This window comes from Etheostoma spectabile, unplaced genomic scaffold, assembly GCF_008692095.1.
Source record: "Etheostoma spectabile isolate EspeVRDwgs_2016 unplaced genomic scaffold, UIUC_Espe_1.0 scaffold00002529, whole genome shotgun sequence".
Taxonomy (NCBI): Eukaryota; Metazoa; Chordata; class Actinopteri; order Perciformes; family Percidae; genus Etheostoma; species Etheostoma spectabile.
In genome coordinates, this window is record NW_022602910.1 from 177507 (window position 1) to 192618 (window position 15112).

At 39.3% G+C, this 15112-nt stretch overlaps 1 protein-coding gene across 1 annotated transcript in view; it reads right to left on the reverse strand.

Moving 5' to 3' along the window:
• The window catches only part of LOC116675970 (cryptochrome-1), a 45214-nt gene extending 30933 nt beyond the window's left edge, over window positions 1–14281 (reverse strand). Inside the window, exons 1-2 of the mRNA XM_032507418.1 lie at window positions 14116–14281; window positions 11359–11522 (exon numbers count right to left, since the gene is read on the reverse strand). Coding sequence (XP_032363309.1) covers window positions 11359–11516 — 158 coding nt within the window. The 5' untranslated portion in view covers window positions 11517–11522; window positions 14116–14281. The remainder of the gene's footprint in view (window positions 1–11358; window positions 11523–14115) is intronic.
• Window positions 14282–15112: the final 831 nt, after the last annotated feature.

Genomic DNA, 15112 nt, shown 5'->3' on the forward strand with positions numbered 1-15112 from the left:
GCACCTACTCTGTGATAGTCTCAGGGTTCTGTTGAAAGCGCAGAGAGCATCATGAAGACCAAGGAACACACCAGGCAGGTCCGTAATACTGTTGTGGAGAAGTTTAAAGCCGGATTTGGATACAAAAAGATTTCCCAAGCTTTAAACATCCCAAGGAGCAAGCGATCATTTTGAAATGGAAGGAGTATCAGACCACTGCAAATCTACCAAGACCTGGCCGTCCCTGTAAACTTTCAGCTCAGAAAAGGAGAAGACTGATCAGAGATGCAGCCAAGAGGCCCATGATCACTCTGGATGAACTGCAGAGAACTACAGCTGAGGTGGGAGAGTCTGTCCATAGAACAACAATCAGTTGTACACTGCACAAATCTGGCCTTCATGGAAGAGTGGCAAGAAGAAAGCCATTTCTCAAAGATATCCATAAAAAGTCTTGTCTAAAGTTTGCCACAAGCCACCTGGGAGACACACCAAACACGTGGAAGAAGGTGCTCTGGTCAGCTGAAACCAAAATCAAACTTTTTGGCCACAATGCAAAACGATATGTTTGGCGTAAAAGCAACACAGCTCATCACCCTCAACACACCATCCCCACTGTCAAACATGGTGGTGGCAGCATCATGGTTTGGGCCTGCTTTTCTTCAGCAGGGACAGGGAAGATGGTTAAAATTGAGGGGAAGATGGATGCAGCCAAATACAGGACAATTCTGGATGAAAACCTGTTGGAGTCTGCAAAAGACCTGAAACTGTGACGGAGATTTATCTTCCAACAAGACAATGATCCCAAACATACAGCAAAATCTACAAAGGAATGGTTCACAAATAAACATATCCAGGTGTTAGAATGGCCAAGTCAAAGTCCAGACATGAATCCAATCGAGAATCTGTGGAAAGAACTGAAAACTGCTGTTCATAAACGCTCTCCATCAAACCTCACTGAGCTCGAGCTGTTTTGCAAGGAAGAATGGGCAAGAATTTCAGTCTCTCGATGTGCAAAACTGATAGAGACATACCCCAAGCGACTTACAGCTGTAATCGCAGCAAAAGGTGGCTCTACAAAGTATTAACGCAAGGGGGCCGAATAATTTTGCGCGCACCACTTATAAGTTTTTTATTTGCTAAAAAAGTTTAAAATATCCAATAGATTTTGTTCCACTTCACAATTGTGTCCCACTTGTTGGTGATTCTTCACAAAAACAATTTTTTTATATCTTTATGTTTTAAGCCTGAAATGTGTCAAAAGGTTGAAAAGTTCAAGGGGGGCAAATACTTTCGCAAGGCACTGTAAGCACTATGACAGCTTGTCCCATATTGATCATTTGTTGTTTGTCCCATATCGATCATTTGTTGGTTGTCCCATATTGATCATGTGTTGTTTGTCCCATATCGATCATTTGTTGGTAGTCCCATATTGATCATTTGTTGGTTGTCTAGTATTTATTATTCGTTAGTTTTCCCATATTTATCATTTGTTGGATGTCCCATATTGATCATTTGTTGGTTGTCCCATATTGATCATGTGTCCGTTGTTCCATATTGATCATTTGTTGGTTGTCCCATATTAATCATTTGTTGGTTGTCCAATATTGATAATTTGTTGGTAGACGGCGCAATCCATTTTTTCAAGAAAAACTTTGTTCACAAATGTTTGTTGAATGTTTTGTGATTCAGTGAAAATGAATGGAAACACCTTAAAATATCTCAAATCAATTCGATATACCAATTTGATTGCATAACAGCGTGTGACGTCATTACACACAAGTTTTTATTTGCTTTAAAGCTGTTGAAATACACTTTCACTAGCTTTATTTGCATGAGTTTTATTACCGAACTTCAGATAATTCGATTAACAAGTGGATGGAAACTTAGCTAGTAACTGTCATCCCCTGCAGAGCAGAAGTGATGCTTTACACAAGTAGTGTTTCCACTAGGCAGTCTGGTTCAGTTCAGCTCGTTACATATTAGGACTGTGTGTTTGTATGTGTCTGTGTGTGTGTGGGTGTGTGTGTGTGTTTTTCCTTATCACAAGTTGTGGATGATCTGGATAAAACCATCTAGGGCTGGGCAATGTACTGATATAATATTGACATCTGAGGTTAGATATATATATATATATATATATATATATATATATATATATATATATACATACACACACAAATACACACACATACTAAAGCTAAAAGGTTGTTTTAGCTTTTTTGAAATGATTAAATCTCTGAAAAACCTACACTTAATTGTTTGGTGCTTGAAATAAGTTTACAAAAGTCTTGGGTTCACAAAAGTAGCGTAATATATGAATAAAAATAATAAATAATGTCTAAAATGAAATTTTATAGTATTGCTTTTTGAGTAGTGTTGTCAAACATCACTTGGACCCGCTGTGTCTTTTGTCCTCAGAGGGTTAAATTTGTTAAGACCAGCAGAAATGCTGAACTGAGTATCCTTTCATATCCATTTTTTTATCGCAAATAATATCATTATTGCGATATTCAACATTGTTAATGTGGCATATTTTCCTCGTATTGTGCAGCCCTAGAGATGATCTCAACATACTCTGCTCTCATGTAAACTCACATGCAGTCTCTCAAAAGACTGGCACAATCTTTATCTTACAACACACAAAGCCTATTTACACAACATGTATCCCTGTCGCGTGTACATCTCTTCTAATAACCTAAGACCCCATCTGGACTAGGAACAGACTCCTCCTGGAACCTATTCATGCAGTCACCATGTCCTAAGTATACCTGCTGACCTGACCTCAGGACGTAGCTTATGTGAGCAGAGAGGCTTTAACAGAAGGCCAACGTGTGGAAGAAAGCTAAGCAGGTCCATCCAAGACATGGGTCTCAAACTCGCGGCCCGGGGGCCAATTGCGGCCCGCGGGATGATATTTTGTGGCCCCCTACTTGACATCAAAGTTAAGTGTTAGTGCGGCCCGCGCGTTCTGAAACTTTTTGTCATTGTGCATGTCACTTATGGGCTACCGTAGTCTCGTGACAGCGGCGTAACCGTTGTCAAGCTAGCTAAGTACCCTTTGTGGCAAATGCCTGAGGTTTGACAATGTGATGTCTGTTGTTGTGAAATGCACCAACCATATCAGATCTAGGGGTTTAAAGCACCGGCAGTTCCGCGCCCTTTTTTGAGGAAATAGAGGGTTTTTTTGGAATACTTGATGCGGCCCAGCTAAACCCAGACTCTACTTCCAGCGGCCCCCAAGTAAATTGAGTTTGAGACCCCTGATCCAAGACAAAGGGGGGGGCAAGTATGGATGGAATCCCATTTTGCAGCAATAAAATTAAATTGAGATGAACAAACAGATGAAATGTATCTTTTTAGGTGAAACAGAAAAAGTTTCCTTTTGGGGACATCAATTGAAATTGTAAAAAAAGGTCTGGAATTGCAATATTTCGCAGAATAATTGCAATAATATTGTGATATTGTGACGATATCACACCGTGAGGCCACTGACGATTCCCAACCCTACAAACTAGGGCTGAACGTTTAACTATTGTTTTTTCAACCTATTTTTCTATGTTTTTGAGTTTAAGTGACAGAGGGGGACAACAATCTTTGACAGTCCAGTATTAAAATAGATCGCTGCAGTCTGCAGCGAAGAAACAAGCTACAATGTAAGTTAATAGGGCAATAGTCCAGCTTGTGTTTACCTTAACAAAAGTGCTTGTTTTTCAACGGACAGGCTCTGATTAATATTATAAATGTCTGACAACATTATGGAAAGGTTTTCTAAGGAGGTTGACCTTTCAGTTAAAGAGTAAGATCCATTTTTTAAACATAAAAACATCTGTGAAATTGTGTAAGCTAAACCCACCAGACTCCATGTAAATAAGCAGTCATTTTAGCATCGTAAAATACACCTCATTCAAAGTCGACAGAAACAAAAAAAGTATGAAAAGCCGTTTTGGGTCTACTTTCAACTTTTCCAACCATCACAACTCTAGTTGTGGTTGAAATAAACACAGTTTAAAGATTTACATGTTAAAATATGTTGGCTCTATACGTGCTAAAATTATGGCTATTCTAAATGGAGTCTAGTGGATTTAGTTCTAGCAACTTCAGAGCTGTTTCTGGTTCAACACATAGGTCTCAAAGAGGTTTTAAAAAGGTCTATCTCTATAAGGATCTTTTTAATTATGTTGTCAGACACTTTGAATAATAATCTGAACCCATTAGTGGTAAAATGTGTACTTTTATGAAAATACATACAAGCTGGACAATTGTCCTATTATCTTACATTGTAGTTTGTTTCTCTGCTGCTGACTGCAGCAATCTCACTTAATACTGGACCAATGTCTAAGACTGTTGTTCTAATGAGTCACTTAGATACAAAAACATAGGAAAATAGGGTTGAAAAAAATGGTAGTTACTAGGGATGAGCAAGTACAGCATTATCTGTATCTATATCTGTTTACCACATGAATTATCTGTATCCGTATCCGTATCCGTACTCGGACTGGGCGGGGCCTAACCCGGAAGTGGTCAGATTTAACCTGGAAGTGGGTCGGGTTGTCTTGAAATGGGCGGGGTTTTAACCGGTACGTTATTTTAAGCATGCAATTGATATGGGTTGATCAGAAATTGTTATAGTTATTGCTGATTAGAAAACTATTTACATGAAAGCATCGAGCTTCAGATCAATAGTGTTGTCATGGTAACAAACAAACTATATACAGAACGTTTTGCAACAACAACACATGCGGTTGCACTTATGAAGTCAAATGTAATGAACAAGAGTTTTAAAACTCAGTATAACTTTCTTTTTTTAACTTTTAATTTTTTTTTGGTTCTTTTATATTTCCACACCAGGTGTGTGTGTGTGTGTGTGTAAGTAAGAGAGAGACAGAGAGAGAGAGAGAGAGAGAGAGAGAGAGAGAAAGAGCGAGAGAGGGGGCGGTGGGGGCAGCTGACAGTTAAAAAAAAAAAATCTCCGATGGCAGAGACGCAACGGGAGTGGCATTTAAACCAAGCAGCATGTCTGAAACCCAAGTTCACCAGAAATCTACTGGTTACTATGTAAGTACTACAAACCGAAGTTAAAAACAAACCTGAAGCTGAAGAAACCCTAAACGTTAACGTAACAGACCAGCAGACCCAATTGACTGACAAATTCTGAATCATGTTAAAGCCTCCACACTTTGGACAGACACGGAGCAAAAGTCTCCCTCCAAAGTCTCAGATGACACATAGGGCTTCAGAAGCAGAGAAATGCTGACACCTTGTTGTGTGTTGAGGCACTGCAGCTCTGTAGTTTTGTTCTAGTTCCCTAGTTCTCCTCTTACTAGAGCCAACTCATAATGTATAAATAACAGTAGGGATGATCCGAGTACTCGGCTGAAACGAGTATCCGGTACGGATAAAGCACTTTTGCACAAGTGCAAAAGTATTATACGAGTAATACGAGTCAATATCCGTGCTCGGATTGAATACAACTCCTCAACTAGCCGCGCTGCGTTCTGTGATAGTCACGCTCGGCTCAATCACACACACAGAACACGGAGAACTGCGGTCCCTCGGTCCCTCGGCCTCTCTCTCTCTCTCTCTCTCTCTCTCTCTCGCTCCGTCAGTCAGTCAGGTCCGCGGGTCTGTTCCGCTAACGTTTAGGGTTTCTTCAGCTTCAGGTTTGTTTTTAACTTCGGTTTGTAGTACTTACATACTTAGTAACCAGTAGATTTCTGGTGAACTTGGGTTTCAGACATGCTGCTTGGTTTAAATGCAACTCCCGTTGCATCTCTGCCATCGGAGATTGTTTTTTTTAAACTGTCAGCTGCCGCCCCCGCCCCCTCTCTCTCTTTCTCTCTCTTTCTCTGTGTCTCTCTCTTACTCACACACACACACACACACACACACACACACACACACACACACACACACACACACACACACACACACACACACAGACACAGACACAGACACAGACACCTGGTGTGGAAATAAAAAAATTAAAAAAGAACCAAAAACAAAACAAAAAATCACACTCATCATAAAAAAATTAGAAGTTAAAAAAAGAAAGTTATACCGAGTATGAAAACTCTTGTTCATTACATTTTACGTTATTATTGCAACCGCATGTGTTGTTTTCATTGTTGCAAAACGTTTGTTACCATGACAACACCATTGATCTGAAGCTCAATGCTGTCATGTAAATAGTTTTCTAATCAGCAATAAATATAACAATTTCTGATCAACTCATATCAATTGCATGCTTAAAATAACATACCGGTTAAAACCCCGCCCATTTCAAGACAACCTGATCCACTTCCGGGTTAAATCTGACCACTTCCGGGTTAGCAGGGTATGTACAGCAATCCTTTAGTTAAATTTACTACTTTTCAATACCTTTTTTACTACCTTCAGAATTTTTTTTAAAACCATCACGTCACTGAATTGCAAGTGTTAATCAGCGACTTTTCTATTATTTACACAGATTTTGACATTTATAACATACAGAAATGAATAGATTTAGAGACAACATATCATTAACAACATATTGCACATATTTATTTCACTTAGTAAATAAAAGTAAAACAAACTACATAAATGTGCAATGGAGAGAATGGATGGTTCCAGCACAATGGCGTTTTTTGAAGAACGATGCTAATCCAAATCCGATGATGTACCCGGTTTTGTTTTTACCACAAGTGAATGACTTCGCGATGTCAGAGTCGAGAAACATTTCTTTAAACAGCTCTGAAATTCCTTCATTTGAGTTAAATGAGTGGTGTTTAACTGCAGTGTTCAGACACCATAGAGCCTCCGCGCGCAGTGTTGGTGTGGCGCCCATGGCCATCCGGAGGTCAGACATTGCTGGAGCCGTAGCGTTGGCCAGGAGGCCTAAAGTGGCACTAATTTGCGCGGTGGTGGTGGAGGTGCAGCCGCACAGACAGCTGATAATTAACTGCTCTCTCCGAGCACGCATTCCATTTTTATGTTTAGTGGATTGCATGCGACCGAAATGCGTTAGCTCCCATCCAGTTAACATTGATGTTTTTTTACACACCGAACAATAAGCCTGCCTGTTATTCCCTACTACAGGCCTGAGCCAGTCCTTAAACTCTGGGTTGTTCACATAGCCATCAGAAAACTTTCATTTGCCCATTAAAAGTAAGGTGACCAGATTTCTCAGACAAAATCCGGGGACATTTTCAGCTCAGAAGCGTATTTACCTCCAAAACAAGTAATGTTTTAACTTTTGTAAAACTTAAAACAGGGACACTAGACCTACAACTGTTCTCATTAGGGGCTGAGCCCCCCCCCCCCGCCCCAAGTCCTAATATTTCAAGCTAGAAAGTCCTAATATTTCAAAATAGAAAGTCCTAATAGTCCTAATATTTCAAGCTAGAAAGTCCTAATATTTCAAGATAGAAAGTCCTTATAGTCCTAATATTTCAAGATAGAAAGTCTTAATGTTTCAAGATAGAAAGTCTCAATATTTCATAATGTTGTGATGTTTACTGAACTACTGACAGCTTTTGCTTTATTGCTCAAGGCTTGTTTCTGCAACAGCTCCTTTAGAATCAGATACAATAAAAACTACTGAGGACATATTTTCCTTTGACAGTGATGCATATTAAACGAGATCCCTGCAATGTAAGTTAATAGGATAATTGTCCAGCTTGTATTTACGTTCATAAAAGTGCTTGTTTAGCTGCTAACAGACTCAGATTAATGTTCTAAGTGTCTGACAACATTATGGAAAGGATTTCTGAGGAGGTCGACCTTTCTGTTAAAGATTTAGATCCTTTTTAAAACATAAAAGTCCGTGAAATTGCGTTCGCTAAACCCACCAGACTCCATGTAACTAATCAGTGATTTTAGCATCGTAAAATACGACTTCTAAAACCTCTCTGAGCACCGCTGGCTCTGGCTGCCTGGAGCCTGCGTGTGTTGGGTGTGCGACTATCGGCTACGTTTTGTCAGTTTTTTCTTTCTTTCATTCCAATTTCGGGTCTGTCAGTCACAGTGAAAACCGGGGACATTTCCGGGGACAGATCCAGCCGGGGACAGGTTGCTAAAATCGGGGACAGGTCGCTAAAACCGGGGACGTCTGGTCACCCTAATTAAAAGACGACGATGGTTGTCCAGTCGTTGAAGATATGGCTTGAAGCAAGTCTAAAATAAAACATAAGTCAGCCACTTCTGTTGAGCGCACAGTGTTCTGAGACGATGCCGAACGACCACTGAATATGACGTCAGCATCAAACATAGACGGAGACCAAAGATCTTTGATCATGTCCCAGACATGCCAAAGCCCATATTTAAATGGACTAACGCGAACGCAGGATAGAATTTCAATCAGAATAGGTCACCTGATAGTCTGAAAAAAATAATACCTAATTTAAAAAAAATAATACCTCTGAGACTACATTTAAAACTTTTAATGGCCTTAAATTTGACATTTTTGATTTATCACTTTTTAATACTTTTTAAAACCCTGCGGACACCCTGGTTAGGCCCCGCCCAGTCCGAGTACGGATACGGATACAGATAATTCATGTGGTAAACAGAGACAGATACAGATACAGATAATGCTGTACTCGCTCATCCCTAAATAACAGCTTCCAGCAGCTCCTCGTCATTATACAAAATAGAGCCCAATCAATATATCGGCGGGACGATATTATCGGCCGATTTCAGGCATTTTGGTATCGGCATTTATAATGGCCGATTAAAAAAAAAAATTATATATATATATATATTTTCATTCATCAGAATCATTTATATTGACAAATAAATGTCCACCAGAGGACGCTCTACAACATCCCTGTTGGCAACACTATTTTTTTCTTTTTTTTGTTAATGTGTTTTTGTTCAAAAGACTTTAAAGCCCATGTTGCAGTTTTAATTTTGCAATGAATTTGAGCAATTTGCTTGTTGGTAGTTAATATTTGAACTGTTATCAATTGTATTTGATAGTGTAGGATATCGCAAAACTGAATATAATACGAAAAGTAGGCACAATTTTACAGTGTTTCCTTCTTTCCCCCACAATGCATTGCATGACATCACGTTGGGGAGATAACAGAGCAGCCTTTGTTGTATTTACCACTGGTCTGGCCTGATGTGGCTTCTGGTCTTTTATTATTAACAGTCTATGGTCTCGACCGAGTCCATGTGACTTTATTATATCTAATAATATTGGAGGGAAAGTGAAACACAGCTTAGACGGGGATTTTGTTCGGCTTTTCACAAGTTTAAACCGCTAGCTAAAGCTACGCAGCCGGACGTTAGCACAACAGCGTTAGCCTAGCCTGCTAGGTAAATATTACGACTGCCTTTGGTGTTGTCTATGTATGCGTCCATGTTGTCAACTTCATACATGTGGCATTAGTGCACCTTTTGTACCATAACTGTATTTAATGAAATAGTAAGCTTCGCTCCTACGAGATGGGTGGGTTTTTGTTACGTTACACACAAAGCTAACTGGCAGTAGTTAGCCTATACGGATGCTAGCGGACATAGCTAACGTCGCATAGCTAGCCACCAACTTTGCCAGTAGAGTTTTGGTAAGCTAACCACGACAGCGTTGTCGCCCACAATCAACTTGCAGTGGTGTTTGAAATGGACACACGCATATCGTTTCTTTCCCCGGAGATCCTGGACATTATTTTCATTCATGACGTTACGTTAAATAAAGAGTAGCCCGAGTGTGCGCGGCCTGGAAGGACGCGTCCTACCACACAGCGGCCTGGAGGGACGCGTCCTACCACGAGTCGGTGTGGGAGCCGAGCTCCATCTGCGGCGAGCAGTCTGCAGACCGGGGGAATAAAGTTCAGATTCTCAGTTTAAGAGTCTGAGCTCCATGATTCATCCAAAGCCTGGACTGGTGTGGATGTTTCAACCTCGCAGACAACGGACTCGGAAAAGCTTTAAAAAAACTTTTGAAGGATGCAACGCTGTACAAATACGTGTACCGTTGAGTATACTGTGAACATGTTTTATGGAGTTCTCAGCTAATCGTATTCCGTAAAATATTGATTTTGCTCCAACCTGCTAATTCCTTAAAAACTTCCATATGGATTTATTTTAAAGTGATTTTTTTCTCAAATAAAAAAAAACATATGTTAAATTTCACTCTGTTCATTGTTGTTTAACCAAACTTTAATGTTTTGGGGGGGACCATGATCCGGTGTGAAATGTCACAAACGGATTTAGGCATCGTCAGATCAGCTGATCGCGGGGCGAGCTTCCCGACCGGAGGTTCAGTCCCCTACACCACCCGCTCTCCACCGCAGCTTCGCCGCCACACACACGCACCGGCCAAACAGCGACACGTTTTCACCGGAGGAAGATGAAAACGCTTAGAAAAAACACTCTGGGATGCCTTCTATTCCTATATCTAGATAGGTGTACCAGTACTTATCTGAACTAACGACATGATCCCTGTCACTAGATAGAAAGAAAACGTTGACGTTCACTCGGTGCTATTCACTGACAGTAAAAAGTAAAGTCATTGTATGCACTGCTGCGCTGCTAAATAAAGGAGATAAATGAAGGAGATAAATGATGGAGACTTCCCCACAATCTTGACAATTCCTCATTTGCCCTCTCACATCTGTAAGGTTGGTAATTATTCAGCTGCTGGCCTTTCCTCCTCTTCCTCATCCCAGTCACTCACCGTAGTTCTAGTGCCAGACTGAGACTTAACTCCCTCCTGTGACGTCATCGCTGAATTGACTCCATAAACCCGCGAATACCAAAAATGACCAAAAACTAACTTTTAAAACTATATGGAGACATTTTAAAATACATATCTTGAGTGTTTTTTGTACCCAATAATCAACAGTGGTGGTTAACTTGCAACATGGGCTTTAAGTTTCATATCTTAAGTTTGTATTTTTATTCACTTTATTTATCAAAACTTTAATATATTTTGATGTTCCTCTGTTCTGTTGTGACAATAAAAACAAATTATTATCATATATATATCAACGAGTTTCTTGATTTTTTTTATATATATATTTTGGCATATTGGATTTTTAAATAACCAAATATTTGTATTGGTATCGGCCTTAAAAATCCTTTATCAGTTGGGCTCTAATATAAAAGGTTTTAAATATGGGAAATTCTTAAATTTGAAAGACTGTACACATATAACATATCCACTGGTTGTTTCTGTAATACTAGGTAATACTAGTCCCGTGCAAAGAGGGCTAAAATCATCTGGTGAGACATGAGGTTTACCTTATGATACCGTATTATGATGCAATCACATGACACACCCCGACACAACTCTACTAAAGGTGCTTTCAGACAGCAAAGCCGTTCTAGTCTCTAAACAACTATTAGCCTGTCCAAAAGCAAAAAAATCAAATGATAAAACAAAAAAAATCTTCTTACCTCCACCTGTTGACCCCGACGTTGGACGAGCCCGCGAACCAAGGGTCCAGGAAGTAAACACAGCGTACTGTGCCTGCCCCTCTGACCGCCTGCAGAAGTGCCGGGTTGTCATGGAGACGGAGGCCCTTTCGGAACCAGTGGATGGAATTTGGGGCCATTTTGTTCTGAGAGAACAGAGTGACAAGGGGGAAAAGAAGAAAGAGAAGAATCACTGAGTTGGTTGAAGCTATTCTTGCATTGCCAGACCTTCTTCCACAGCACTTCGGAGGAAGGTCGAGCTAGAAAAACAAGAGAGCTCTGTACGTACAGAACAGAACGTGATACTGTCGGCTCCTTTTCTTTTCTTCTACAGTTCAATCACACTTGGAATCCATTTTGAATGTTAAGGGGGATAATAAACCCAAGAAAGTCATTCTAAGAAGGAGGTTTTGACTACATTGACATTCCAAAGAGTTTTCATCATTGTTTAAACGGAAAAGTGCATCATCAGCAGAAATGATGCCTAACAAAAGACTTTGAAAAAAAGCAAAACACGTCCAGGAGACAGCTAACATTTTTGTTTTCAGAAGTGTTTCCTAAGGTGATACGTATGGAATCAAATAAGGGTCATTCATATTTTGTGCCTGTGCAACAATCAGCAAATTATTTAGTGCATGTGTAATTAAAACTTGTGGAGGAATATTTTCTACAGTGAGGTTTCACAAAAATCTGAGCGACGGACACACAATTCCTATCTGTGTGCAACCATGATTTACAAATTACATCTGTGGGCACAAAGCTTTTTCACACACGTACAAAATAATTCTACAGCTGATTATTGTTGCACAAGCTCAAAATATGAATGACCCTTATCTGATTCCACAGACACGGCTCCAGGGCATCTTTAAATGTTGCATTCACCTTTGATGAACCTGGCTTACTTAAGATCATAATCATTTGTCTATTATTTTACGTAACTGTGGTTTCTTAGTTGAACCTCAATGAATTGCTAAGGTCCTAAAGGGTATGACTATTGATGGTAATTGTTGATTTTGTTAAGATGTGCCAAATTGTAAATACTAGTCCAGTTTGATATATGCCTGTATGGAACGGGGAGTTGCTTGGCCTGTTGTATTGCTGCTTGAAGCTTTCTCCAGAACCATTGTAACCCAAAATTAATTACAGAAGCGACCACATTGTATAGCCTACTACTGACTTACTGTGCACTCCTACTTCAGAGAAACACACTGTGCTACTACATTTACCCAACAGACGTGGCAGATTCAGAATTTAATGACAAAATATCACAATTAAAACGTGGACTAATCACAGACATTTGCCTTATGGACTGAGGGCAATGTGCCATGTGCCACCTAATCCGGCCTGTAAGGAGAGCAATTATGAAAGTATGGATTTGATTCACGTGGGTATTTTGCCAAAGGTAATGTTATTAGTGAAGTTAGCAGCACACTTGGAACAAGCGGACCCAGGCTGAGCATAGTGGGTGAGTCTGAGCAAGAAGGAAGAAGTGGTGAATTTACAGCTCACAATACAATATAGTGTCTATATGATGTAGTGTCAGCAAAAATGACTTTTGATTGAGTTTCCTCTAAGCAAATGATAATGATGAAGAAAATTTAAGCTGGGCTTTTATTGCGAAGCGTAGACATTTTTCTGGGTCACATGACAGTGATATAACCAAAAGATGTCTCTTGGGATTCAGTCACAACTTTATTTTGTTTAAAATACATAAAGTAATACATAAATAAATATTTTAAAATTTGAATTGATTTTAATTATATTGTTAATAGCAATTATTTCTGGGGGAATTCATTGTATAGTAAAATTTGCAACTGTTACAGCTCTACATTTATCACAAATAGCAATTGGATTCATCACATTCTCTGCTACACTGCTAAGTTTTGACAGCTAAAATGTGTTTCTCTGGCACAGTAACAGACAATAGCTGCAGCTCCTCTGTGACGCAATCAAATATTTGCCACCATTGTTGAGAATACCCATATCTTGTCTGCAAATCACAAAGAAACAATTTCCAAATACACTCCATAAAAGTCCACACTATACAAAAAATATTTGTGGGATGGAAAAGGGACAGATGTGGGTCTTACAAGTGTTACGTTTGAATTATGACAATGTTTTCTTGTTTTTATTTTCCATTTCACAACTAATTAGCTTAATAACTTAATAATATATTCAATTCCATTTTATTTACTGAGTCAAATCATAACAGGAGTTATCGCAGCACACTTTACAGATAGAGTAGGTCTAGACTACATTCTATAATTTACAAAGACCCAACAATATATTTAAGAAATGTATTAAGGTCTTCACAACTGTGAACATAAGCATCCTTTGTAAAAAAAAAAATATATATACACAGTATATAAAAAAAACATGAGATGTTTAAATAAAAAAAAAAGAAGGCAGTTAACCCAAGTCACAGTGATGCTATAATGACGTCAACAAGTGGAAATTAGGTCACAGCGTTTATTCTGAATGGGGGGCATATTGCATCCACTTGATAAAAACTTCATCCAGAATCAAAAGAAAATAATGGTAGAAACAAAGAGCTGTTGAACAGGGCGTCTATAGGCTATTTGAGATAAGTTGAGCGAGAAAACCGCATCTCTGTAACGTTAGCTAGATCAAAACGGGGTCACTACAATTCTCCTTATGTAAGGTTAGGTGGTGGCGCTGTTTACACCGGTTTCCCTTAAAGCCAGACCCCTCAAAACTGCCAAAAAAGACCCATCTTACCGTGTACTGGCACCTCGAAGATAATATTTATGTCAAGCCTGAAGAAAGAAGCATTTCTTTCCTCTGTGTTGATGTACGGGGTCGTGCCGCTTGCCAGAGAAACCCTCTGCTTTCTGATTCTGCACTACTTTGTTTCATAACAGTTTGCCTCACTGCGCATGCTCCGTTTACTGAGCTCAAAGCTATGCTGCAGTCAGGGCACAGCGGTTTAAAGAACAACCTAGTGCACACCTCTTGAAAGCGTCCACACTTTCAGAGCATTTACTGACGTTGTCAGTAGACAATAGATGTAAATACAATGCATACGTGTAATAGTAACATATACTATATTATGAAAACCATTCATTCGGTGTAAACCATTTCGTTTTATTTAAAGAAATGTGCCTATATTTTGTGTGTTTTTGTGTATCTTTTTCCGGGGACAGTTATTACAGAGGCTTAGAGAAGCTTTGGAGGAGGTCAAAGACAAACGTGAATGGTTGTGTTTCCGCACGAGAGTCCACATGAACCGTAATGTTACGTTAGACAGAATTCTCCCCTTCCCCACAACCTGAGAACGCAGCACTGAACCTGTCAAACGTGAACGGCGACGTGTTTTCAATCCGCCGTTTCCGTTGGTCGATTCGCCGTCACATGATGCCGGATCACGTTTCCGAGGCATGGAAACCAAGGGCACTTAAAAGTTTGGTTTCCTTGATGCAAGTATGCACTTGCAGCCTACGTTCATTCACACCAGGGTGCCGTTTTATTCAATATTGAATAAATGAATAAATACACACATAAATCAATAAATACACACGTAAATAATACATGTATTGCATTGTTTAATTATTCGGTAATACATGAATAAGCCTTTGAAATACATCGTGAAATAAATAAATGAGGCAATAAATACATAAATAATTATTATTAATATAATTATTAAATAATATTCATTTAAAAATGACTCACTTTATTAAACAAATATATTAAAATGGTTTACTTTTAATTATTTTAT